At 40.2% G+C, this 27,926-nt stretch overlaps 1 protein-coding gene across 2 annotated transcripts in view; it reads right to left on the reverse strand.

Annotated features, from left to right (window-relative positions):
* MARCHF6 (membrane associated ring-CH-type finger 6) overlaps positions 1 to 27,926 on the reverse strand; it is an 80,048-nt gene that overhangs the window by 43,053 nt on the left and 9,069 nt on the right. For both annotated transcript variants that reach the window (XM_045999146.1, XM_045999145.1), the window contains exons 2-5: positions 12,154 to 12,250; positions 11,306 to 11,379; positions 6,671 to 6,814; positions 3,672 to 3,744 (exon numbers count right to left, since the gene is read on the reverse strand). In XM_045999146.1, coding sequence (XP_045855102.1) covers positions 3,672 to 3,744; positions 6,671 to 6,814; positions 11,306 to 11,379; positions 12,154 to 12,250 — 388 coding nt within the window. The remainder of the gene's footprint in view (positions 1 to 3,671; positions 3,745 to 6,670; positions 6,815 to 11,305; positions 11,380 to 12,153; positions 12,251 to 27,926) is intronic.

The following is a 27,926-nucleotide window of genomic DNA, read 5'->3' on the forward strand; positions in this document are numbered from 1 at the left end:
TGACAATGTAAAGCCAGCAAGCGGAGAGATACTCAGTATACAGTGTGCAAGACAAAGGAGTCTGTAATATACTTTAGGTTTCACTTGGAAAGCAGATTAAATTTTGATGCTAACTGCAAATAATCATAAGTATGTTATTAGTTCCTCAACAAATTCAGATAGACAAATTATGATACTTGTAGTATCGTAGCACCAAAGACCTCATGTTCTTTTCCTCTCAAAAAGGAAGGAAGGGGCTTGTCCTTCTCTAGTCTATGTCTGATTTCAGAATAATTCAAGGATAACTCAAGAATCTCGGTGGCCTTTGGAAAATCCTTTATCGTAACAGGACTTCTTCCACCACAGAAAATCTGAGAAGGGTCCATTTGAGAGACCTCAGCCTACTGGTTCCAAACTTAACGTATTAATGTGGCCCACAATATGACCTGAAATGTATCCTAATCAAAAGAGGAATCTAACCATTCCCAAGCTAAGAAACCCTCCAGATTATTAAAACTTTGTTAACCTCAGACTAAAATACCCACTTCTTCTACTCCGTACTTGTCATCATCAATAACAATTGTTTGATGTCAATTTTAAAGAGTGACAAGCCCTTTGTAGAGTTCTTTTCCCTCATACCTATTATCTGGACTGGTTCTGTCACTTGCCTGGACCAACGTGAGGCAGCCTGAGTTTAGAGACTAGAAGAGAGCTGGTGAACTTCAACTGTCACCCTTCTGGAATGCTGCCCTGCGAGCACCACGTACAGAAGCCCTGCTGGCTGAGAGATGAGAGGACACACGGAAGAGAACCCAGGCGCACAGCTGGAGCCATCTCAGACCACCCAACTACAGTGAAACACCTGAGTAACCGAGGAAAGCCCAACAGATGAACTCGTCAGCTGAGCCCAGTCCAAACTGCTGACCCCTGAATTATCAGCCAATAAAATTACTGCTGTTTTAAGCCAGTAAGTTTTGGGGACAGTATGCTCTGAAGCAAAATTAATTGATATGTTGTGCCTAGAGATGATCTAAAGAACTGAGCTACAGGATATGTAAGCAGCTGCTATAATATTAAGAGAATTTAAAGTAAAATTTCATAAGTAAAATTAATACTACAGAGAAAATGAAACACTGCTCATTAAAAAAAAGTAGTTTAGCTAAACTACTTGGGTTTTTTTGGGGGGGACTACTTAGGTTTTTAAACTACTTTTAAAGTACTTTTAAAGTAGTCTTTTAAAGTACTTTTAAAGTAGTTTTTTAAACTACTTTAGTTTTCAGGAAAACTGGCTCAAGTCTTCAAACTGTAAAATGCAGCACGAGATTACAAAACCAAACCACGTTTATAATTTCTTTTGACTATCCCCAGCCATGCCTCTGGTGACAGCCAACTCGCTGTCTCCTGAAGGCAGTTCTGGTGGCCCACTAACCAATCAGGTTAGAAACAGAAGGGGAGCCTGCCAACGTAAGACAAGCAACAGCTCTGAGCTTTACTGAAAATTCTGCTATACATTAACCTAATACACAAAATTCATATATAGTGGGGCGCCTGGGTGGCTCAGTGGGGTAAGCTGCTGCCTTCGGGCAGCGCAGGCCTCAGGGTCCTGGGATCAAGCCCCGCATCAGGCTCTCTGCTCAGCAGGGATCCTGCTTCCCCCTCTCTCTCTGCCTGCCTCTGTGCCTACTTATGATCTCTCTCTCTGCTAAATAAATAAAGAAAATCTTAAAAAAAAATTCATATACAGTCTTTATATATATATTTAAACAGCCCACTCAAAGACCTGAGGCATGATCTTTCTCACTTTACAGAGGAGGAAATGGGTTCAGAAAGGGCCAATGATTTGCCCAAAGTCACCAAATAACCTGCAGATACAGAAACCATGTTCGAATGCTAGGGTTCCTTCTGTTACAACCAACTACCTCATTCTACCACCTAAGTGATCACATCTGCCCAACAACCAGTCGGTAACAGCTGCACCAACAAGCAGTAAAGAGAGTAGGGAAGCAGGATACTACTATACCTTGTTTGTCTGGCATTTCACTGACATGCCTTCCATAAACACCTGTTTTTCATATTTAGGCTTTGGTAAATGTTAACATAGCCAATTAAAACAGAAATCATTAGGAAAAAAATGCATTTCTCCTTCATTAAATGAACTGCAAAGATTGGAACTCATGTCTCCTTTTCTAAACAACTGAGATACTGACTGGCCGCTACCATGCACATTCGTTAACTACCATTAGAAGATTTTAGCCTGAACTAAATGGAACAAGAACACCCTATGTGAAACGGTTCTTTTATTAGCTTATACATACTAAAATAAAACATCCACCTTTCTTAGCAGTTACCCTTGCTTTTATCGGACTTCTCTCGCTACTTCCAATATGTATCTCTGTGATGTACACGATTCCTAAATGCCAGCCAGAGGTCAACGATGTCATATACCAAAGACATAATGAATGGCAGCTGAGCCATTCAAGACAAACGTCTTACACTTCTGTACTGAGACCACGTTCTGGATGGCGGAGATAGAAACCTGATGTCCGGAAATGGGAATGCCGTCCCATTTGTTTCCACTGCATCACTTCACAAAAGGCCTGCATTTTTACATAAAGGGTTCTCTTCTGACACTAACTCCAAACTTTCAAATGTGTTAAATTACTGCTTCTCTTTTTTGTCATGGCCACAGCTGAGAGCACCCTCTTTCAAGGCCCCTGTCTATGTCTAAACATTATTTTATCAAAGCTGTTCTTTATTAATGAAAAAAAATAATTCTAATGTAAATAAGTTTAAGGTGAAAACCTTTTATCTATTATTCCCTATACTCCTAAAGGCAGACAGAAATGAAATACCTGACCTGTCCCGAAAATGTATTACCAGCAAGCAGAAAAACCAAGTCACAGACACATCTAATGTTTCTAAATATTGAGAAACATGATTAAAAATAATGATGCAGATGCAAGAGACTTAAAAAGAACTCCTCCTTATTTCCTTTTCTATCAGAAATACAGTATGCCCTCCTGCTCTCTTCTTTTGCCTTGTGGCTTATTTTAATGGTAACATACTCTGAATACTTCTGTTCCATGGGATGGTTTTGTATTGTTCTCTGTCTTTACCCACACAGCCATCAGAAACCTAAGGTCAGCTGGGTACAAAAGATTTAGCAAATACAGGTGCAAGCGTGGGCAGGCTTAATATTTAATGATCTTGATACAGTTAATCATTTACAGCATTTCTAATTCTGACACCGGTAATAAAAACACATCTTTCCCAAGAAAAGAGTTATAATGCTTAATGTCAAATTAAGATACAGTAAAATAATGACAGTGAACAAGTTTTTAGTCCATATTCTAATAATCACAAGAAACATTTAAAAACTAAATTTGAATTCAAATGACCCTGCTGTTAAAAAAAATACATGTTTAAAGGAACTCTCGGCACATGAACACGACAGCACGTATCTCTCACTGCATGGCAGCCTGTTTCACAGATCGTCCCACCATACCAAGCAGTCTTTAAAAGAGGTATGTTTTAGAACAAACACGTACATGTCAGCTACTCCTACTGTGGCTATAACTGTCTACTCTTTGTCCTGGAGACCAAAGGACTTTTCAAATTACGACGACTAAGAGCGTGCCGGAAAACCCAGCACTAGCTCTTCGGCACGGCTTTCCGGCCGCACGAGTACTCACGTGGACAGCATGTCCAGTGGCAGTGTCAGTAGTGAGCTCACGGAGCCAGTAAACAAGCACTTGTAGATGCGGCCTGCCAAGAAGGGCAAGATGGCGTTCGGTTAGACATACAGCATGAACTCAGACAGGTACTCTGACTAAACAGGTGAAGTGTAAGCCCCTAGAAATATTTAGTCTTCGCAAGGCTGTCCTAAAATACTACATTGAAAGAAAACCCTGGGGCGCCTGGCTGGCTCAGTGGGTTAAGCCCCTGTCTTCGCCTCAGCTCATGGTCTCAGGGTCCTGGGATCGAGCCCCGCATCGGGCTCTCTGCTCAGCAGGGAGCCTGCTTCCTCCTCTCTCTCTGCCTGCCTCTCTGCCTACTTGTGATCGCTGCCTATCAAATAAAATCTTAAAAAAAAAAAAAGCTAAGATCTCTAAATTACAAGATGGAGAATTTTTTTAAACTGAGAACTCTAAAATTCATTGAGTCTGCTCATGAAAATAAAGGGTTTCAGTTCTGGGGGTACACAATCTGAAATTAAGAGGACTTTTCAGAAGAGTAATGGTCCAATAACATGAATGGCAAACTAACAACCAATTTTTTAAAAACACAGGTTCAAGGGTCCTCAAAAACAGATTCTTTAATTTGGCCATGAAGGGGGAAAAAAGATAAAGCATGGGTGAATGCACAGCCATCCCCTCATCCTTAGTCAGAAAGGCAAGAACAGAAGTAGGGCCCAAGAGAAAACAGCTGATTTTCTTTCTAACCAAAACTTGTGTATTAGTTTAAGCATCCTCTATAGCCTAGTATCAGAAATTTTCAGTGACTTCAATGACTGTTTTCAAAAAGTCAAATCAAAATGAAAAGGTAGGAAAAAAGTTCTTTTAAAAAAAAAAAGATTTTATTTATTTATTCAGAGAGAGAGCACGCCCACATACATGAATAAGGGGAGGGGCAGAAAGACAGGGAGAGAAAGCATTTCAAGCAATTGGGTGTGCTGAGCTGGAGCCTGAGGCAGGGCTCAATACCACAACCCTAAGATCATGACCTGAGCCAAGCAGAAACAGACGCTTAACTGACTGAGCCATCCAGGCACCCCATTCTCCCATATTTTTAGAAATCTTTTGGTTTTAACATTTACATTCAGGGGGTGCCTAGGTGGCTTGGTCTGTGGAGCGTCTGCCTTCAGCTCAGGTCATGACCCCGGGGTCCTGGGATCGAGCCCCACATAGGGCTCCCTGCTCAACCGGGTGCCTGCTTCTCCCTCTCCCCCTCCTCCTGCTTGTGTTCCCTCTCTCGCTGTCTCTCTCTGTCAAATAAATAAATAAAATCCTAAAAATTTTTACATAAAAAATAAAACAGTTCTAATTCTAAAAACAAAAATCACATTCAGGCTTATGATCCATCTCAAATTAATATTTGTGTCAGGTGTGAGATAATGACATGATTCTTCTTCCTTCGTTGGCCATCCAGTTGACACTACACCATTTACTGAAAGGATCGTCCTTCCTCCACTGAACGGCAGTGGCGCCTTTGTTATGAATCAGGTGATGATGCAGATGTGGGTCTAGTTCTGAACTCTAGTTGATTACCCCGTAATTTTTAATGCAGAGTCACACAGTGTTTTCCTATCTCTGTCTAGAGCATCTACAGTCTCCTCACAAATAAGATAAACAGCTTGAAAAGCTCTCATTCCTACCCTCTCCTCAGTTTCTCCCAATTTTAGTTCCAGGCTACTACCTAAAAATTACCAGTCATTGTAGATTAAAACAACTACTAGTTAGCTGGGGGAGATACCTGTCTCTCTTTGCAGTTCATGCCTTTCTCTCTGATTCCTCACTTATTGTGGGAAAGTATATTCTCAAACAGTTTCTTTTTCATAAATAGTTTGAGGTGGCAAACTTTTCATGCCCTTGCATCTATCTATTGACATGTCTTTATTTTGTCCCTCCATCTGAGGATAATTTATGGGTAGATTTCAGATTCAGAAACATCAAAGTCTAAAGTTTTTGCTGTCCTCTAGCATTCAGAGCTGCTGATTTTAAGTCTGACACCAATGTGATTTTTTACTTTGTGCAAGTAGATCTACCATTTTATTCAGTTCTGGAAAACTTTAGAATTTGTCTAGGTTTGTGAGGCACCGTCCTTCATCATGGTGAGCTCTCTTTCAATCAAAAAGATGCCTGTCATTTTCTCAAGTCCACGATCCTTCACCTTGTGAAAGTACTTCCTAGACAGGTGCTGAAACAACTGGATGCAGCCTTCACCTCCCGGTTTTTTCCTCCTCACACTTGCAACTTCTTGTTTCTGAGTTATGTCTAAGAGAACCCCTTGCTCAATCTCCTAGTTCACTACTTCACTTTTCAACAATACCTATTCTGCTATTCAACGTATCCCCAAAGATTTTCATCTTCTTAAATGATCAGCTTTATTTGTTTTATTTTAAAGGGACTCAGGATATTAATTATACTTATTTAAAAGCTCACTTGCATTTACCTCCAAAGAATCATAGCCACATACTCTGGCACCATTTACTACCCACCCTTCTGCATGTCTCCAAAAACAAAAACCCAAAAGGGATCAACTAAGGGCTAGTATACCAACCTCCCAGAAAACTTCCTGGATCTTGAAAGATAAGCCTCCCAATTATTCAGAACTATTACAGATACAGGAGTTGTCTTTTAAAAGGGAGGGAAAAAAATCTCAAAATAATCCAACTTCTGCAATCCTTGAAAGTTCTAATACACTTCAAAGAATAAAAATCAAGATCCTTCTAATTATAATTGGTTTTGCTTTTTCAATTCTTTCATGAACTTTCATTATTAGCCTCTGTATGCTATTTTTCATTCCCACTTTCATTCAAGAAAATGATCTGTTAAAAATAGTTCTTAATTTAGGTGGACAATGTTTTCTAAGTGAGGCTTTCCTAATACATGAAACTGTAGCATCAAATAAGTATCAAACAAAAATATGATGCAATATTACAAAATCCAATCAGAGAGAAATGAATACTCACATGCTGTAAGAGGAACAACTCCCAACCATGCAAAGGCCACAAGTGTATAATGAAACCAGTATCGTATTGCAGTGCCAATACTTGTAACGAGTCCAGCAAATATGTCTTGGATTGGAAGCCGTGAAGGCATATCTGGAGAATAAACTAGAAGAGAAAAAAAAAAGTACATATAATTTGAATTGACATATACATATAATACATAACATAAAACATAATACATATAATTGACATATTGAATCATTAACATTCAATAACAGTTTAATTCATAAATATAAAAATGGGCATGTATAGCTAGCTTAACTCTCAATCTTTCTATTTCACTTGAATATCTTTTCCTATTAAAAAAGTGAATCGGGGGGCGCCTGGGTGGCTCAGTGGGTTAAAGCCTCTGCCTTCAGCTCAAGTCATGGTCTCAAGGTCCTGGGATCGAGCCCCACATCAGGATCTCTGCTCAGCAGGGAGCCTGCTTCCCTTCCTCTCTCTCTCTCTGCCTGCCTCTCTGCCTACTTGTGATCTCTGGCTGTGAAATAAATAAATAATATCTTTAAAAAAAAAAAAGTGATCAGGGTACCTGGGAGGCTCAGCGGGTTAAAGCCTCTGCCTTCGGCTCAGGTTATGATCTCAGGGTCCTGGGATCATGCCCCACCTCAGGCTCCCTGCTCAGTAGGGAGCCTGCTTCCCCCTCTCTCTCTCTGCCTGCCTCTCTACTTACTTGTGATCTATCTCTATCTCGCACTCTCTCTCTCTCTCTCTGTCAAATAAATAAATAAATCTTTTTAAAAATTTAAAGAAAAAAGTGAATCAAATACTTAAACAATGCCACATTTACCCAGAAGTCATCTGAAAGCAAATCACATGTGAAATGTAGAAACCAACAAAAAAGGCCTCTGTGCAGGAAAAAAGGTTCAAGGGCAGTTCACAACCCTCAGTCATCGTCATGAACTTCATGGAAAGCTAACTTACACATATTTTATTTAAACAATGCAATTATCTGGCTTCCCAAATTATAAAGTATCAGATAAAGTCAACAGGAGCAAAAGGTAACCTGTTGACATGTTACCAAGGAAGAACCCTCCTTAGTAAAGACCACAGTAAGATATCACAGTAAACTGTCAAAAAATAGTATCAAAAAGTTAATAGGGGTGCTTGGGTGGCTCAGGGGTTAAGCGTCTGCCTTCAGCTCAGGTCGTGATCCCAGGGTCCTGGGTTCTAGGCCCACATCGGGCTCCCTGCTGAGTGGGAAGCCTGCTTCTCCCTCTCCTACTCCCCCTGCCTGTGTTCCCCCTCTTGCTGTATCTCTCTCTACCAAATAAATAAAATCTTTTAATTAAAAAAAAAAAAAGAGAGGGTTTTGAAGGGTCAGGGGTGGGAGGTTGGGGGAACAGGTGGTGGGTAATGGGGAGGGCACGTTTTGCATGGAGCACTGGGTGTTGTGCAAAAAGAATGAATACTGTTACGCTGAAAAAATAAATAAAATGAAAAAAAAAAAAAAAAAAGAAATAATAACTGTTGGCAAGGAGGCAGAGAAAAAAGGAACTTTGTGCACTGTTAGGTGTGAGAATGTAAACAGGTGCAGCCACTGTGGAAAGGAGTATGAAGGTTCCTCAAAAAGTTAAAAATATATAGTATCATACAATCCAGTAATTCCACTTCTGGGTATTTACCCAAGGAAAACAAAAACACTAACTCGAAAGGACATGTGCATTATGTTTATTGCAGCATTACTTACAACAGCCGAGGTATGGAAGCAATCCAAGCATCTACTGATAAATGAATAAAGAAAGAATAGTGTGTGTATACACACAATGGAATATTGCTCAGCCATGAAAAATAATAAGACCCCTGCCATTTTTGACAACGTGGATGGACCTAGTAGGTACTGTGCTAAAGAAATTAAGTCAGTAAGGCAAAGAACATATGATTTTAACTTACACATGGAATCTAAGAAACAACACTCGAACAAACAGAAAAGCAGTAACAGACATACAAATACAGAAAACAAACTGGCAAATGCAAAAGGGAAAGGGGGGGGTGGGCAAAATGGGTACAAGGGAATGAGCCACAGGGATGAAAGGCAGAGCAGAGGGAATACATACAAGCACTGTATGGTGAAAAATGGGAGCCATACTTGTGGCGAGCACAACATCAAGGACACTATGCTATACATCTGAAACTAACGTTAACATTGTGTCTCAACTACACTGCAATTAAAAAAAAAAAAAAAAAGAGCAAGTCGTCCTCCCAAATATAAGCCTTCGACCCAGCACTCAAAAAGTACAATCTGTAGCAAAGTCATTTCATGTGGAAGCAAATCGCCTACTGACATTTGTTGGCCAATCATCCCCCCTCTCGCCCAATTTTCAAACAGTAATTAATATTCCAACCAGTAAATTCAGATCTTCCCATCTCTCTGTAAGATGTGGTTCAACACACTCAGAGAAAGGTTTTGCCTTTTTGAGTTTGAGAAAGACTTCCTTTTTAAATGGTTCCAATGAAAAAAACCACTGCTCTACCACAGGTCTCAGAAAGAACACATGGGAGGAACAAACACATTTCTCCAGTGAGGCCAACATAAGGAATTATGACATGTAAAGCTTTAAAATCAATGATCTAAAATTAATGAATGAACTATTATAAAAACTATTCCCAGCTGCAAACATTAAGGAATAAGCAATTTTGCAATATACCCACAAAGATCACCTACTTTAAGAGGATACTTGATACACAAGTCATTAAACCAGTAAATAAAGTTTTTGAGAAAGATACAGAGAATGGCCTATGTCAAATGCTAACTAAAATGTACCAACACAAGCTTTTATCGGTCTCAAAAAAAACTCACACGAGTATTTCCTAGGAAACACCATGAAAATACTCAATTACTTAGAATTAGTTTGCTATAAACCTTAAGTTGTAGAGTTTTTACGCCCTATAGAAAATTAAAGAACACAAAATAGGGCGCCTGGGTGGCTCAGTGGGTTAAGCTGCTGCCTTCGGCTCAGGTCATGATCTCAAGGTCCTCGGATCAAGTCCCACATCAGGCTCTCTGCTTGGCAGGGAGCCTGCTTCCTCCTCTCTCTCTGCCTGCCTCTCTGCCTGCTTGTGATCTCTGTCAAATAAATAAATAAAATCTTAAAAAAAAAAAATACAAAATAAATGACTTGACCTTTTTTTAGATGGTAATAAAGTTCCAAAAATAAAACCGTAATGACTTTAATCATTTATAATCCCTCACTTAAAACTAAGAGCACTGAGACTCAGTTAAATGAGTTAGAGCATTTATACTCAGCAGCTCAAGATACTATTTATAAAAAACAAAAAACAAAAATGAAAACACAAAAAACCTTTGGAAGAAGAGGGCAATGTACTATAATCCCAGAATGAAAAGTACACTTCAAATTCTTGACAAGCTGCCAGTATAGTCCTCTACTTAAGATGAATAACATTAAATATCAAGCAGTAGGCACAGGAATCATAAAATATAACTGGAATTTTAAAGACCTACAAAGTATATGCCATAGGCTTACAAAAATATTAAGCTTAGAAAGTCTCATTTTTAAAAAGTGAATTAAGGGGGGCATCCGCCTGGCTCAGTAAGTAGACCATGTGACTACTGAACCTTCTCTTTATTATTATTTTCCAACCTACACAATTTTACCTCAAAAGATACCCCAAGTTTGAACAGTGAGGAGATATTTGATAAAAATCAAGGCATCGTTACTAATTTTTCTGAGTAAATGGTGGTATCGTAGTTACTGTTTTTAAAAAGAATCCTTACTGAGATACATACTAAAATATGTACAGATAAAATGACAAATTATGACATTTGCTTTAAAATGGATAGAGAGGTGGGGAACCAGAACATAGGTAAGGAATACCATGTAAAGGCAATGAGCTAAAAAGGAGTCAAACTAAAAGATATGAACATGGGGGCTCATTACACCTTTTTTTATACATTTGATCTTGTCCATAATAAAAAATTTAAAAAGAGGGGCACCTGGGTGGCTCAGTCGACTCTTCCAATGAAGAGTCCAACTCTTCATTTTGGCTTAGGTCATGATCTCAGGGTCCTGAGATCAAATCCTGAGTGGGGCTTGTGCTGAGCATGAAGTTGCTTAAGATTCTCCCTCTCCCTCTGCCCCTTCCTCCCCCACTAGTGGCACACATGCTCTCTCTCAATTAAAAAAAAAATTAAAATTAAAAAAGAAAGACATATTCTACAAATTAAATCACTGTCTTTCTCACATACATATGTGTCTGTGTATTAAAAACTGACATGTAGGGCACCTGGGTGGCTCAGTGGTTTAAGCCGCTGCCTTCAGCTCAGGTCATGATCTCAGGGTCCTGGGATCAAGTCCCGCATCGGGCTCTCTGCTCCGCAGGGAGCCTGCTTCCCTCTCACTCTCTCTGCCTGCCTCTCTACCTACTTGTGATCTCTCTCTGTCAAATAAATAAATAAAATCTTTAAAAAAAAAAAAAAAACTGACATGTAGTTTTAAAAAATATTTTCCAAATGTTACAGCAATACTTTGTTATTATCAATGACAAAGTTAAAAATAGTTACTTTAAAACTGCTTAAAAACCTTTTTGCATCCAGTTATAACCCAAAAATGCAATGTAAACTTCTAAAGCACTTACTTGGTGTGAAAGCAAATCTGTGCTTGCATAATTCACAGTATTCTTTTCGACTGTGTTTCAGCCACTGAACTAAGCTGTAATCACAAACACATTCGTAAGTATAGTGTTACAATGAAGATATTTTAAGGTTTCACTGAAACCAATGTTCTATTAAAATTTAACATATTATAGAGCTTTTACAATTTCAACAGTTTCATATTTATAATATTCTTTTTTACTTTTTATAACTTAATGCTTTCTGAAAGTACAGAACTGTAACAGATATGTTTCTACTATTTAAAAAGTTCAGTTAACTAAATTGTAAATCTCCTCAAGGCTAACCTCAACTATGAAAGAATCTCCGAGCGTCACATCAGTTCTAACACTGGTCTGATGACACTGCTCCATGGGTAGCTCAGTCTGAATCCTGCTGGCTGTGCACCCAGAACAAGTTACTTAGTGCTTGTCTTCTTATCTGCATAATAATAAAAACATTCCACCTCGGGGTTCTAAGGATTAAATGATTTAAGATGTATAAAAGCAATGAGCACCACCTGGCACAAAGCATTATACAAATGTAAGGTATTGTCATGTCAAGCAGAATCAGAAAACTTTAACACTTCCAATGAACAAAATAAGCTCTCTATGGTAGAAATGAACAAACAGGTACTCACATGCACCTGGAAAACAGTAACACCAAAATGACAGGGAATGGTTAAGAAGTAATATGGGTAATTTCCAAATTTTCACAAGAGAAATTAAAAAAAAAAAAAAACTACTATAGACAAAGTTCATTGAAACAATCCCCCTTACTATATAAATGACAAAACCAAAGCTCAGACATAAAATTTTCTGAAAGGATGACTCACCATTCTTGATGGATAAACTTAATACTGCCAGTACATACACAAGGATGATAAAGAGGTTTCTCAGGTGTTCCTTCTGACCGACACACTCTACATATGTCTGTGAATGAAAAAGATAAATAAATTAAACTTTTTTTAAAAACCCCAAATCAAAAATAATGTGTTAAAGCAAGAATCCATCAGCAGCAGAGAAATGAAAGTGTTATGATAATAAGCAAGTATATTCCAAAACTAGGGGCCCCTGGTGGCTCAGTAGGTTAAGCCTCTGCTTTCAGCTCAGGTCATGATCTCAGCGTCCTGGGATCGAGCCCCATATCGGGCTCTCTGCTCAGCAGGGAGCCCGCTTCCCCCTCTTTCTCTGCCTGCCTCTTGCCTACTTGTGATCTGTCAAATAAATAACATCTTTCAAAAATATATATATATTCCAAAACCAAAAAAATTCCTAGATATAAAAAGGCCAGTTGTTCCTTTCAGTGATAACTGTACTCATTAACTGTACTCTTCCATAACTAATGCTAAATAGAAAAACACAAAATCAGGTCACCACTGGTATCCTAATAGTTTTAAACTCCAATCCTAACAGTTTAAAATCCTAAATCCAGTCCTCACAGCTGAAACTCCACAAAACACAACCAAGGACTCAATGGCAGTGGGCAGCACTGGAGACACCCCTGTAGCCTCACCTCACTCCACCACTGATACAGAGACACACACTAATAGGGTGAGTTTTGCACCCCAAAACTACGAAAGTGCCAGGTCAGAGAGAGGTGAGCCAGAGGTCACCTTAAGCAGAAGCTACCGGAGCCCAGGCCTACCTGGTCAGAGGCCAGAGGCAAGAGCTCTGCCTCTGCCCCACATGGTTCTGAGCACATCTGCCCTCTTCTTGCCTGGGGCGGCCCATGATATGTTGAGGAAAAACTTAAAATTCCAAGAACCATCCCACTCACAGGTTCCATAACGCTCCCTCTGCAGGACAACCTACGGAAACTGGCCACAACTTTGATTTAGACCTTCTTCTCTGTGATCTTCAAGGCTAAGTGCCCACCCCAAGTGGGCAACATGAGGGGCAACGAGCAACGTACTAGAGACAGGGACTTAAAACTTCTGATCTATTCTCTCAAGGGAGCTCCTCGTTCATGGGGAATAACTGCAATCCAAGCCCACTGTTAATGGATTTAACCAGTCCCCAGCACCTGCTGGGACTAGGGTACACATACACTGAGCAGTGTGGCACTCAGCCCCCAATGTTAAAAAGCAGTGTGTTCCTCAACTTAGGAAGGCTGAGCACCACTTATCAAAGTTGAGGGATAATGACTACTTGGGCTGCCTAACTGGTTAGCACACTCATCCCAAGAGTTATCCATAAGCCAGGGGAATCACTGCTGACACAGAAAGGCCACACACCACCACCCACAGAAGAGCTTTTGCTGTGCCATTTCTACACAAGAGCCAGGAAGGGTTGTCCAGGTTGAGTCAAATTAAGCACACTCCAGGGCTGTGTCTTTCAGTTAGCTTTAGAACCATACCACTCCCCGCCACCAACCCCTACTACCGCCAGCAGAGGACTCTGGCTTCCCGGAAGCAATCTGTGGGTCATGAGAACAATGCTGGCTGTCCGCATCATTTACGGTCAGAACTACACAGGATACATGGGATCCAAGCCTCTTCAAACCGCCCACTCACCTTCGTCCTTGATTAATGAAAACATCTTTGGCAAAAGCTTTCACTCTGGTCCGTCTTGCACCAGTCTAAGACGCTGGGCTCTAGCAACACAGTATGACTGTCCCAACAATCCTGCCTAACCAGCCTCTGCAAAGTTCTGACACAAACAAAACAGAACCACACTAGAATTCCATGATTCTCAGGGCAGTATCCTGGCAGCTTGAGTCTGCTTTGAACACTCGAATTTTCTCCAAGTGTACACTTCAGCCTAGGAAAACTGGACTAAGAGCCAGGACCTCACCCAAGGAGGTGGGGGTGGGTATTTTACCTGTGGTGGATCTGCTGCTGTCGGCATTGGGGACCCAGCGTCAAGCCAGCATTTTAACTGCGCCAGGTTCAATACCTGCCCTGGAGCGGAGATGCCCACAGCAGTCAGCAACCAGGCTTGCCCTGCGTGGATCCTCCTTAAAGGACTCAAAATGGACTCACTCAAAAAGAGTCCAGTGTGACTCTTCATCACTGCTCTCCCGGGTCGGAAGTAGGTAATCCGCACGTTGCTGCCTTTCTTGGTTGGCGAAGTTGATCATCAAGCTCCCTTTGTGGTACTGAACCTGGATTTCTGGTCACCATGGCTGCCACTGTAGACACTAGGACTTCTACCTAAAAATAGCTGACAGGTCCATGGAACATGCAACTGATCTTGGTTATCTAGACTCACCAGAGCTGCTGGTGCCTGTGGGCATCAATTAGTTCCACAATTACCACAGTTACCCACGTAGGAGCAGAACAAGCACTTAAAGCCATTTGGAACATGACCACACCGGCCCAAGGGCCAGGATGCCTACAGATTAACTTTAAAAGACAGGCAGGAGCTAGTGAGGGGTTATCCAGGTAGGGTGGCTTGGGGGCAAATACGGGTGAGCCAGTGCAGACGCAGGGTGAAGCTGTCCCACACTGTCCTGTCTCCGCAGCCAGTGCTCAGGCGGTTGCAGAAGTAGGGCACAGCCGCGGAAGTGCGGCAAGGTGTGTCCTGCATCGGGACAGGTGTGTCCTGCTCGGGACACAGTGTAGGGAAAGCAGCAGAGACAATGCTACGCTCACACAAATGCGGGTTGCTATGCTGCCCTCCAGAAACAAGGTGACTGACTGGGCAAGGACTGTCCTTGTTAGCACACGGCTGCCAACAAGATGCAGGGAAAAAGGAGGATATCAACACGAGTGCAAACGGCTGATGCCGGCGGCTCATCCTGTGAGGGGCCCAGCCTCACAAGGGTGGCCCAGCCCCAGGTGGCACAGGAGAGCTCTGGAGAGGACCACGCATTGGCCAGATTGGGGGTGGGGGGCTGCAGAAGGCACAGTGTGTGTGTGGGGGGGGGGGGAGACGGGGACACGTGTGCACAAGACAGTGATCTTCAGAAGACCACATTCAACGACAAACCAACAAACACAAAACTCAGCAGCACAACAATCTACATCGACTGTAGGGCTCTGCTTAACAGTACAGAGAACTGGACCCATCCAACTCTGTAAGGCTGAAACCATTTTCACTGTAACACTAAGGCTTTGCCTTTTATCCTCATTGTCTTGCCAGGGTACAGTGGAGTTTTCCAGATGCTACCTAACACAACTAACTGAATGCAGCCAAGATGAAAAAACATCCACCAGCCTCCCATTAAATCTGACATTTAGATTTGTAAATATAAAACAAATCCATTCTTCTCACCAATATTTTAGGTCTGAAGTATATAGTTATTTCTTTTTTTAAAAAAAGATGTTAACATATAACAGGTGTGTTAAGTGAATTAGTATTTCCAAATTTTGTTTGATTTTCTAATGGCAAATGAAGGCTCTTACGATATGCCGATATGTTTTTAAGAGTGTAAAGGGATCCTGAGGCCAAAAACTTCAAGAACTTTTTGTGTGTGGGTGCTTGTGAAACTTTTGGAAAAAATCAGAATAACTATGGTTCTCTCAAAATACACAAATAGACAAAATTTCCATTATTTTGTAAGGAGTTTCACAAGCCTCCATTGAGTCTAAGAAAAGTGGGGGGGGGGGGGAATATTAGACCTCTCAACTGCCTCATTTTAGAACCATGGAGATTTTTACATAATTACAAAACAAAATTATAGCAAAATGGAAAATAAGCAACCCCTAAACCAAAAACAAATTACAACAAATGAACCATAGGTGTGTGTGTATATATATATTATAAATATATCTTAAGTTTAACCACAGAAAAGAATTACTTTAGAAACTTTAAAACAGTAATATGATCACATATACCTAGCAGGCTATATTCTAAGACAGAAGAAACTGCAATTAAATCCTAAACAGAATTCAGTAATCATGGTGTGAAGAGCAGTAATATTGACAATAATTTTAACACTCGGAAGGATAAAGCCAGGAAGCAGTATGATGCTGGTATTGTGGTTGTGTGTATATTTTTAAAGTGATCTCTTAGGATACATATTTACTGGTGAAAAGATTTCATACCTGGGATGTGCTTTAAAATGATGCAGAAGAAGTGTGGAGATGGGAAAGAAAAAGGGTTGAGATAAAAGAATTATCAGCCATATGCTTTATCTGTGAATAAAATGCTGGTTATTAGAGGTTATTGCATTAGTCTATTTTGTTTTAAATTTTACATGATGGGGCACCTAGCTGGCTCAGATAGTGGAGCATGCAACTCTTGGGTCTTAGGGTTGTGAGGCTGAGCCTCACAATGGGTGTAGAGATTACTTAAAAATGAAATATTTAAAATGGAGAAACATTCCATGCTCATGGATTGGACGAACAAATACTGTTAAAATGTCTATGGTACCCAAAGCAATCTACACATTCAATGTAATCACTATCAAAATACCACCACCGTTTCTCACAGAGCTGGAACAAACAATAAAATTTGTATGCAACCACAAAAGACCCCAAACAGCCAAAGCAATCCTGAAAAACAAAACCAAAGCTGAAGGCATCACAATTCTGGACTTCAGGCTGTATTACAAAGCTGTACATCAAAAGACTATGGTACTGGCACAAAAACAGACACACAGATCAATGGAAGAGAATAGAAAACCCAGAAAAAGACCCTCAACTCTATGGTCCACCAAACTTTGACAAAGCAGGAAATACCCAACAGAAGAAAGTCTCTTCAAGAAATGGTGTTGGAGGGGGCGCCTGGGTGGCTCAGTGGGTTAAAGCCTCTGCCTTCGGCTCAGGTCATGATCCCAGGGTCTTGGGATCGAGCCCCGCATCAGGCTCTCTGCTCAGCGGGAAGCCTGCCTCCCCCTCTCTCTCTGCCTGCCTCCCCCTCTCTCTCTGCCTGCCTCTCTGCCTACTTGTGATCTCTGTCTGTCAAATAAATAAATAAAATATTTAAAAAAAAAAAAAAAAAAAGAAATGGTGTTGGAGGGGGCACCTGGGTGGCTCAGTGGGTTAAGCCGCTGCCTTCGGCTCAGGTCATGATCTCAGGGTCCTGGGATCGAGTCCCGCATCGGGTTCTCTGCTCAGCAGGGAGCCTGCTTCCCTCTCTCTCTCTCTCTCTGCCTGCCTCTCTGTCTACTTGTGATCTCTCTCTGTCAAATAAATTAAAAAAAAAATCTTAAAAAAAAAAAAAAGAAAGAAAGAAATGGTGTTGGAGGGGGCGCCTGGGTGGCACAGTCAGTTAAATGTCTGCCTTAGGCTCAGGTCATGATCCCAGGATCCTGGGATCGAGCCCCACATCGGGCTCCCTGCTTGCCAGGAAGCCTGCTTTTCCCTCTCCCACTCTGCCTGCTGTGTTCCCTCTCTCTCACTGTGTTTCTCCCTGTCAAATAAATAAATAAAATCTTTAAAAAAAAAAAAGAAAAGAAAAGAAATGGTGTTGGGAAAATTGGACAGTCACATGCAAAAGAATGTAACTGGACCATTTTTTCTTAAGCCATACAGAAAAATAAACTCAAAATGGATGAAAGACCTAAATGTGAGACAGGAATTCATCAAAATCCAGCAAACTCTTTGACCTCAGCCACAGCTCAACTCCTTGCTAGACATGTCTGCAAAAGCAAGGGACACAAAAGCAAAAATGAATTATGGGGGCTTCATCAAGATAAAAAGGCTTTGCACAGCAAAGAAACAGTCAACAAAACTAAAAGACAATCTACCAAATAAAAGAAGATATTTGCAAATGCCTTATTAGATGAAGGGCTAGTATCCAAAACCTACAAAGAAAACTTACCAAATTTAACACCCAAAAAATAAAAAATCCAGTCAAGAAATGGACAGAAGACATGAGCAGACATTTCTCCAAAGAAGACATAAAAAAACCCAACAGACATGAAAAAATGATCAACATCACTAGACATCAGGGAAATACAAATTAAGACCACAATGAGGTATCATGTCACACCAGTCAGAATGGCAAAAATTAACAACTCAGGACACAACAGATGCTGGCGAGGATGTGGAGAAAAGGGAACCCTCTTACACTATTGGTGGGAATGCAAACTGGTACAGCCACTTTGGAAAACAGTATGGATGTTCCTCAAAAAGTTAAAAATAGAGCTACTCTATGACACAGCAATTGCACTACTGGGTATTTATCCAAAGGATACAAACATAGTGATCTGAAGGGGCATCTGCACTAAAATGTTTATAGCAACAATGTCCACAAAAGTCAAAATACGGAAACAGCCCAGATGTCCACTGGCAGAAGAATGGATAAAGACAATGTGGTGTATATGCATGATGGAAAACTTGCCATTTGCAACGACATGGACGGAACCAGAAGGTATTATGCTAAGCAAAATACATCAGTCAGAGAAAGACAAATACCATACGATTTCATTCATGTGGAATTTAAGAAATAGAACAGTTAAACACAGGAGAAGGGAAGGAAAAGATAAAATGAAATTAGAGAGGGAGACAGACTATAAGAGACTCTTAACTATAGGGATCAAACTAAGGGTTACTGGAGGGGAAGTGAGTGGGGCAATGGGGTAACTGGGTGATGGGCATTAAGGAGAGCACTTGATGTAAGGAGCAGTGGGTGTGATATGCAACTGATGAATCACTGAATTCTACCTCTGAAAATCAATCAATCAGTCAAATCCAATCTCTAGGGGCACCTGGGTGACTGAGTAGGTTAATCGTCCAACTCTTGATTTCAGCTCAGGTCATGATCTCAGGGTCATGAGATCAAGACCTGTGTCCAGCTCCACACTGAGCGTGGCACCTGTTTAAAACTGTCTCTCTCCCTCTTCCTCTCCATCTGCCCTACTTCCCGGCTCACACGTGCATGCTCTCTTTCTCTAAATATGTAAATAAATAAGATCTTAAAAGTAAAATTTTACATAATAAAAGTTTTAAAAAATAAGCAATGGTTAACCATGCAATTTACAAATATCACGGTTGAACTTTCATTGTACTGACACTACCAAGTCCAATTTTATCAATGAAGTTCTTCAACAAGAAGGCTTAGCATGTGGGTTTCTTAATTTAATTTAATCTATGTATTTGACAGAGACAGTAAGAGAAGGAATACAAGCAGGGGGAGTGGGAGATGGAGAGCGGGCATCCCACTGAGCAGAGAGTCTGGCTCAATCCCAGGACCGGGATCATAACCTGAGCCAAAGGCAAACACTTAGCTACTGAGCCACCCAGGCACCCAGCAGGTGATGTGTTTCCTATGTGCACCCTCGTACACACACACAAACCTGAAAACTCGTGTGAGATTTTATTTCACTAATCACAATTTTAAAAATGTGATAAAGCTTTCATTGGCTACATCTTCATTAGGGAAAAGCAGAGTAAGATTTAAATAATACGTCTCAACATTCCTAAAAGCCTCAACAACCCAATTCTAATTTAAATTGTAATTCTAATTTAAATCATTTAATCCAAATGCCTTTAACCCATTGATCCACCCAGGTGCCCCTAATCTAAATGCCTTTAATCTAAACCATTTAATCTAAATGACTTTAATACGGTCCAAAAAATATCACTAATTTCTTTTGCAGTACTGACCCTGTTTTTTCCCAAATCATGAAGCTCTGAGTGTTGTTCAAAAACACCTCAAATGTAAATACCACCCTAAATGGAAAAGTGAAGATTGTTGATATAAACAAACTAGAATGCAATAAGCCCTAGCTATAAAATACTTGTAAGGCAAACACTTGGCTGTTTAGCAGGCCCCAATCCCAGTTTAGACTGTGCCATGGGCAGAGTCATACCTTATTAGGAACCTGGAAGCTGGGAAAAGTGCCCACAGTGAAAGACTGCACCTGCTCTCACTCTATATCCTCAACTAAATTTCCTTAGCTAGTCTCTCTATGGACTAGGAAGGAATGGAAGCTTCTCCCCTGCCAATCCATGTTCCAGTGGAAAAATCTAGAACAAGTCATAGGTATACAGAGCTAAACATTTTTCCTGGAAGGATACATAAACTATTAACTTTATGTTAACATTATGTTAAGTTGCTGACTTTGTGGATCAAAGTCTTTGTGTATTTTGCGGGAAATACACATTTTATATATGTACTTGTGTATTATTTTGCTTATACCCTACTATTAAAATTAATAGTTTCCTTATAAACTTACATTCAAAGACATGTACAAGAACATTCATAGCAGCACTATTTCATAAAAATACCTCCAAAATGGGGGCTACCTGAGTGGCTCAGTCAGTTGACCGTCCGACTCTTGATCTCAGGGTTGTGGGTTCAGGACCTGTGTTAAGCTCCACCTCCAAAATGGAAACTACTAAGTGTCTATCAACAGTAGAACGGATAAATTTTGGTATATTCAAACAACTGAATACAACATCACAATGAGAATAAACCAACTAAAACTACAACCACAATGTATTTATTGCATAGTGATGTTCAGTGATAAAGAACTCTCTCTCTCTCTCTCTCTCTCTCTCTCTCACACACACACACACACACACACACTCTCACACACATACACAAAGAAAGAACTCAGACACAAAGAATACCTATTCCACATGAAAAACTTCAAAAAGGTTGGGATGCCTGGGTGGCTCAATCGGTTAAGTCTGCCTTCAGCTCAGGTCATGATCTCAGGGTCCTGGGATTGAGCCCCACATTAGGCTCCCAGCTCAGCAGGGAGTCTGCTTCTCCCTCTACCTCTCCTTGTGCTCTCTCTCTAATGAACAAATAAAATCTTTAAATAAATAAATGTTCACAAACAGGAAAAACTAACACTTACTAGAAGTCAGCACTGTAGTTATCTCTAGAGGAAAGAGGCAGCAGAGACTACAAGAGGACTGAAGAGAATGGCCCAGATGAAATCGACACACTTTTCCCTATACTTTCTGCCAAGTAGAGCCAAAAGCCCAGGACGTTATACATAAACAGAAGAAGATTCTAAAAAGTGAAGAAAAGAGCAGCAAGGGAATTGGTGGTGACCCAAGGAATCATATCCAGTGAGTTCTCTGTTTTTTTTTGTTCAGGTATCCTGGGGACTGGTGGTAGAAATGGAGAAGCTGACAACCTGAAAAAACACCAATGGAACAGATAAACTTATCCCCAAAAAGCCAAAGACCAGGAAAAAGGCAACTTAGCAAGACGGGAAATTTTTAGACAATAAACGCCTCTGTACCCCAGCCAAATACCACAGGGGGGGAAAAATGAGGACCCAACATCACCTCTAACAGCCAACGCCAGGAGGGGAGCAGACCTAGATTAGCTGACTCTATTTAAGTTACTGAGGCCCAACTACATTATCAAAGAAGTTAATGAGGAAATGATTAAAATATAACTGTAAATTACAAAAGAGTATTCCCTCTAACTTGCTCATTCTTCCAACTTGGTTGTATGATCTTTTCTTGAATGCTTATTTTTCTCCCAATGTAATGTCAATATTCTATACATACTCTCAACCTACTCCTCCGACTTTGTCATACTCTTCCATTTGGATAGCAGGCTGCTCCCTCTGGCAAAACACATTACACCACCGAAATATAAAGGTAAAATACCTAGGTAGTACAGCAGCTAATGATGCGTGAACTCAACATTTTTTTATCTTACCACAAGTTCTCTTTCTATGTGAATTTTCTAAGTCCTTTGTCCAGCTTACTAACCGGGATCTTAACAATAAGAAAACAGTCAAAAAAATTTAGGGGCGCCTGGGTGGCTCAGTGGTTTAGGCCACTGCCTTCGGCTCGGGTCGTGATCTCAGGGTCCTGGGATTGAGTCCCGCATCGGGCTCTCTGCTCGGCAGGGAGCCTGCTTCCCTCTCACTCTCTCTGCTTGCCTCTCTGCCTACTTGTGATCTCTCTCTGTCAAATAAATAAATAAAATCTTTAAAAAAAAAAAAAAAGAAAACAGTCAAAAAAATTTAAAAAATCAGCCAAAGATCTGAACATACTTCACCAAAGAAAGTATACAAATGAAAAAATGCTGAGGTCATTAGCAAAGTGCAAATTAAAATCACAATAGGGGGGCGCCTGGGTGGCTCAGTGGGTTAAAGCCTCTGCCTTCCGCTCAGGTCATGATCTCAGGGTCCTGGGATGGAGCCCCACATCGGGCTCTCTGCTCCGCAGGGAGCCTGCTTCCTCCTCTCTCTCTCTGCCTGCCTCTCTGCCTACTTGTGATCTCTGTCTGTCAAATAAATAAATATCTTTAAAAATAAAATAAAATAAAATCACAATAGGATGGTGATGGTTGCACAACAGTGTGGCTATATTTAATGCCAGTGAATTGTACCATTAAAAAAATGGTTAGAATGGGCGCCTGGGTGGCTCAGTGGGTTAAGCCGCTGCCTTCAGCTCAGGTCATGATCTCAGAGTCCTGGGATCGAGTCCCACATCGGGCTCTCTGCTCAGCGGAGAGCCTGCTTCCCTTCCTCTCTCTCTGCCTGCCTCTCTTGTGATTTCTCTCTGTCAAATAAATAAATAAAATCTTTTTTAAAAAAATGGTTAGAATGGTACATTTTGTTATTTTATATTTTGCCATAAAATATTTTATATTAAATAATTTAATTTAATATTTAAATATAAAAAATATTTTATATTTTGCCATAAAAATTTTAAGCCACAGTTTGATACCACTACATACTGATTAAAATGATAAAAAGGAAAAAAATCACTCTTATCATATGATGCAACAATCATATTCCTAGGTATTTAACTTAGTCAAATGAAAAGTTCTGCTTATACAAAAACCCATATAAATTTGTATAATGGCTTCAATCACAATTTCCTCAAAATGGAAACAACCAATCAAAGTATTCCACAACTGGAGAATAAACTGTGGTACATTCAATATTCTTTTCTACAAAAGAATACTATTAAGCAACAAAAAGGAATGAAATACTGATACATACAACAAGGTGAATAAATCTCAAATGCATTATATATATGTTAAGCAAAAGAATCCAGACTTAAAAAACTACATACTAGATGATTCCATTTATGACATCTGGAAAAGGTAAAACTACAAAGACAGAAATACATCAGTGGCTGCTAAGGTCTGGGGGTGGGAGTGATCACAGAAGGGGAGAGGGATATTTGAGAGGTGGATGAACTAGTCCACCTCTTGAATGAGCTGGCTACATGACTGCATTTGTCAAAAACTCATGGACACTACCATCGACAGATAGATAAAGGATATATATACATATATATGTGATGTGTGTATATATAAAAATATTTTATATAAAAATATAAGACGTGTTTGTGTGTAACACACATATAAAATGGAGTATTATTCAGCCATAAAAAAAGAATGAAATCTTGCCATTTTTAACCACGTGGATGGAGCTACAGAGTATAATGCTAAACAAAATAAGTCAGAGAAAGACAAATATTGTATGATTTCACTCATATGTGAATTTAAGAAACAAAAGAAATGAATAAAGGGGGAAAAAGAGGGAGACAAACCAAAAAACAGACTCCTAACTATAGGAGAACAAACAGATGGTTACCAGTGGGCAGGGGAATGGGTGAAATAGTGAAGGGGATTAAAAGTCCACTCACCCTGATGAGCACTGAGTAATATACAGAACTGCTGAATCATTGTATTGTGCATCTGAAACTAACACTGTATGTTACTGCACTGGAATTAAAATAAAAAATCAAACTATCCCAGACCAAAACAACAACAAAAACCTCATGAACATTAAATAAGGTAAGTTTTACTATATTTACATTACAGTTTAATTTTAAAAACACTTCTAAAGACTGTCTAAATAGACATATAAGAACAAATGAGAAAGGAAAATGACATGAAAAGAAAACTACTGTTCTCCTCACTAATGAAGTTCTATAGTGAAATGTATCCCAATAAGCACATAAATGAAATTACATCCAGCCAGATAAGAATTAATGCTGTTAGGGACTGCGGACATTAGCACTGGACATCAAGTATTTCTGGCATTCCATTTTCTGGATTAATAGCAGGACTGCACTTCCCTGCCACTTCGGAAATTAGACACGGACATGTGACTTGCTTCGGTCAATGAAATACAAGCTACAGTAACGTATATCACTCCTGGGTAGAAAACTCTGGGAGCTAGTGAACACAACACATCACACTATGTTTTCCTGCCTCAATGACTGCCTCCACCAATCTAGTCTGTAAGTGACTACAGTTAGCAGCATCTCCCCCCAGCCTGCAGTAGACATAATATTCGGTGAGAAAGGAACCTTTCGTTGCTTTAAGCTGCTGAGGTTTGGGGTCTGTTTGTAACAAAGACATAAATTAGCCTATCATGTTTCATAAAGGGTCTCAGCAGCTTTGGGGTGGGCAGGGAGGAGTAAAACAAGCACAACTACCACCAACAGAGAAAGTCAATGAGAGAATAAACCATTTTGTATACGAAGACCAATCCCGCCATCCAAAACCTCAACAGAGTAACACCACCAAGGTTATAAAAGACTGTCTACAAAAGGCGCAGTCTGAGGCCCTTTACTAAAACTGAAATAATGAAGTTTTGAGGTAGAGTAAATTTCCTGCTAGATTTACACGCAGTAAAATTACAAATCTCTCTCAGGCCAAAATAAAAGCACTGCACTTGTCATTAGTGCGAATCAACTTAGAAGCAGTAAAGCAGAACTCTTCCCCCTCCAGCTCGCCAGGCTTCTCCTGCTTTTTGAAAGCAAATTTCTTCTGTTTAATCCTGTGGGAACTTTTGTTGCTTTATTTGAATACCTAATATCCTTTGCAAGGCATACCTTTTATAAGTTCCTAGCACAGTGCCTAGAGCTCAATAAATATAAAGGGGTTTTGTTGTTTGTTTGTATGTTTTAATGAAAAATCTCAAATCCTTAGTGACTGAGTATGGAGACTGTCCTGGAAATGAGAGGGAGGAGAAAAGAACAACTAGTAAGAGTAGGTTCTCAAGCTGGAACCAGCTGTTGGAAGTCCACACCCACGCTGGTCTGGCTCACACTATCAGTTTTTCTAGCCGACAATTCAGCTCACCAAATATGTCCTAAGTACGAACTATGAAAAAAAAAGAAGAAAAACAAACAAACAAAAAAAAAAAACACAAAAAACTTTGGGTATATGTCATAATTTTTAGGTCATTATCTACCTTGAAAGTTTTTTCACGTTAGATTTCAAAGTGTATGCAAATTCCTTCTGGTAATTATCCTTCTGGTGATAATTCAATAAATAAAGGACTATTAAATTATTAGTAGTAGACTTTATTTTTCAGAACAATTTTATATTTACAGAAAATTTGAAAAGACAGTGCAGCGTTCCCATACACACAGCACCCAGTATCCCCTATTATTAACATCCACATTAGCATGGTATTTTTGTTAAACTTAATGAGCCAATGTTCACATATCATTAACTAAAATCCAGTTGATTCAGATTTCCTTAGTCTTCACCTAATGTCCTTTTCTTGTTGTTTCAAAATCCACCTGACATTTAGCTGTCATGTCTTCCTAGCTTGGCTAAGACAGTTTCTCTTGGCTCTGGCAGTTTTTCAGGCTTTCCTTGTTTTTGATGACTTTGGTCATTTTAAGGAGTACTGGTTGAGCACCTCGTAAGATGCCCCCTAACAGAATTGGTCTTATGTTTCGCTCATGACTAGAACAGAGCTATGGCTTTGAGGGAAGTAAAGGACAGAGGCAAAGTGCCATTTTCATCACATCAATTCGAGGGTAAACCATTAACATGAATTATGATGGCTACTGCTGGCCTTGATTCATTTGGCTGAAGTCACAAGGATTTCTAGTATCTAATTACCAACAAAAATTTTTACAATTAGTAGCTATGACACAGTAAGTAAATATTAAGAATCTATGATTGAAAACTACTATTCGAAATGTCTGTAAGTAACCTACATACCCCAAACCAGGAGAGTGGGGATCTAAATTGTGGTACACTGACTACACCGAACATGAAAAAGTCCATGCTAAATAAGCAAAGCAAAAATAAAGAATGAATAGAATACACACTGTACTCCCTAGTAGGTAAAAAGTCCCAATTCTACATGTATCTCAAAGTTTAGTTATTTTCTTCTCTCTCCAGATTACTGGTAATTACAAACTTAACATTCACCTGTACTGTTGCGCCTACAAGCCTGGAAACTACATTTTTTTGGCCTCTCTGCTGACTAGGCTTGAGTTGCACTGAATCAAAGGGAGCACTTTTGTGGAAAAAGGTGAAGCCATTTTCTATTTCTGGCTCTAAAAACAGCAGTGGCAACTAATTGCAAATGCTCTGAACTCCTGCAGTAGTTACAGAGATCCTGGTGGTGATTCTTTTTTTCCTTTTCAAGTTTTATTTATTTAGTAATTTCTACACCCAACATGGGGCTTGAACTCACAATCCTGAGATCAAGCGTCACATGCTCTTCCAACTGAGCCAGCCAGGGCCTCTTGTGGTGATTCGGCCAGGAGCAGAGGGCATCCCCGAGTTCTTCAGCACAGGCACAGGAACAGTGTGCCAGGTATCAACTTACTTCACCTCAGTTCCAAACCTCTCCTTCAGTACCTCATCAGTGGTAAGACACTCAACTCAAAAAAAATTTTTTTTAAACAAATTTGTGGGGCACCTGGGTGGCTCCGTTGGTTAAGCGGTTGCCTTTGGCTCAGGTCATGATCCCGGGATCCTGGGATGGAGCCCCACACTGGCATCCCTGCTCAGTGGAGAGCCTGCTTCTCCCTCTCCCTCTGCCTGTCACTCTGCCTACTTGCGTTCTCTTTATCTCTCAGTCAAATAAATAAATAAATCTTTAAAAAAAATCGTCACTAGAAGATACTGGCGGGACAACTCAGGAGGAAGTGATTTTCTGGCTCCGGCTGCACTGTCAGTAGGTTTGTTTTAATGACCACCTGTCACAACCCTACTGGTAAGAATCCAAGACACCAAGAATATAAGACACACCAGGTCTTGTACCCAACAGTGGTATCCAACTCCCCCCACATGCCCATCCACCACCTCTGGCTCTCCTGCAGCCTGAACGGTTGCTTCCTGCTAGCCCAGAAACTGCAGACTAGCTCTGGACAACTCCACACTCCCCCACTGGTGTCTAAACCACACCTGTGAGGAGTGGCCCCACCTCTTCCGAGTCTGTCTCTACTTGGATACTTCCCTTCTTGCCCAGGTACCCTTTACTGTACTGTTTACATCTCTACAGCTACCTTCCTCCCATAGCTTAGTAATTCAACTTCCTCTGCTTAACTTTCTGTGTGCCATCTGTCTCTTCACTAGATCAAGACCACAAAAAAACATACTTAAAAGAAGAACCAACTGAAAGTTTTGAACTGGAAAATACAGGGAGTGTGGGATCACTCCTGGACTTGAGCTCAACACCAATGTTTGCCTCAAAAAAAGTACTTTGTACAATTCTTTGGAGTTACCAGTCAAACTAACTGTTTTTTCCTCCCAAGAAACATCATGTTTGTTTTTGAAACATCATTTTACCATGGCTAAAAAAAAAAAAAAGAAAAAGAAAAAGAAAAACAACAAGTTATTCAGACAGATCTGGGTATTCCGCAGACATTTTATCACAAAAGAATGAAGTGAGCCTAGGAGCCAAGGAAAACTGACGATATTTGCTGCCAATAATAAAAATCCAACTTTCGAGCAAAAATTGGGATTTTAGAAAACATGTATCCACCACAATGAGCATGACAGCTTCCCCAATTGCTAAAAGGCT

The sequence above is a fragment of the Meles meles genome, chromosome 3 (genome assembly GCF_922984935.1).
Source record: "Meles meles chromosome 3, mMelMel3.1 paternal haplotype, whole genome shotgun sequence".
Lineage (NCBI taxonomy): Eukaryota > Metazoa > Chordata > Mammalia > Carnivora > Mustelidae > Meles > Meles meles.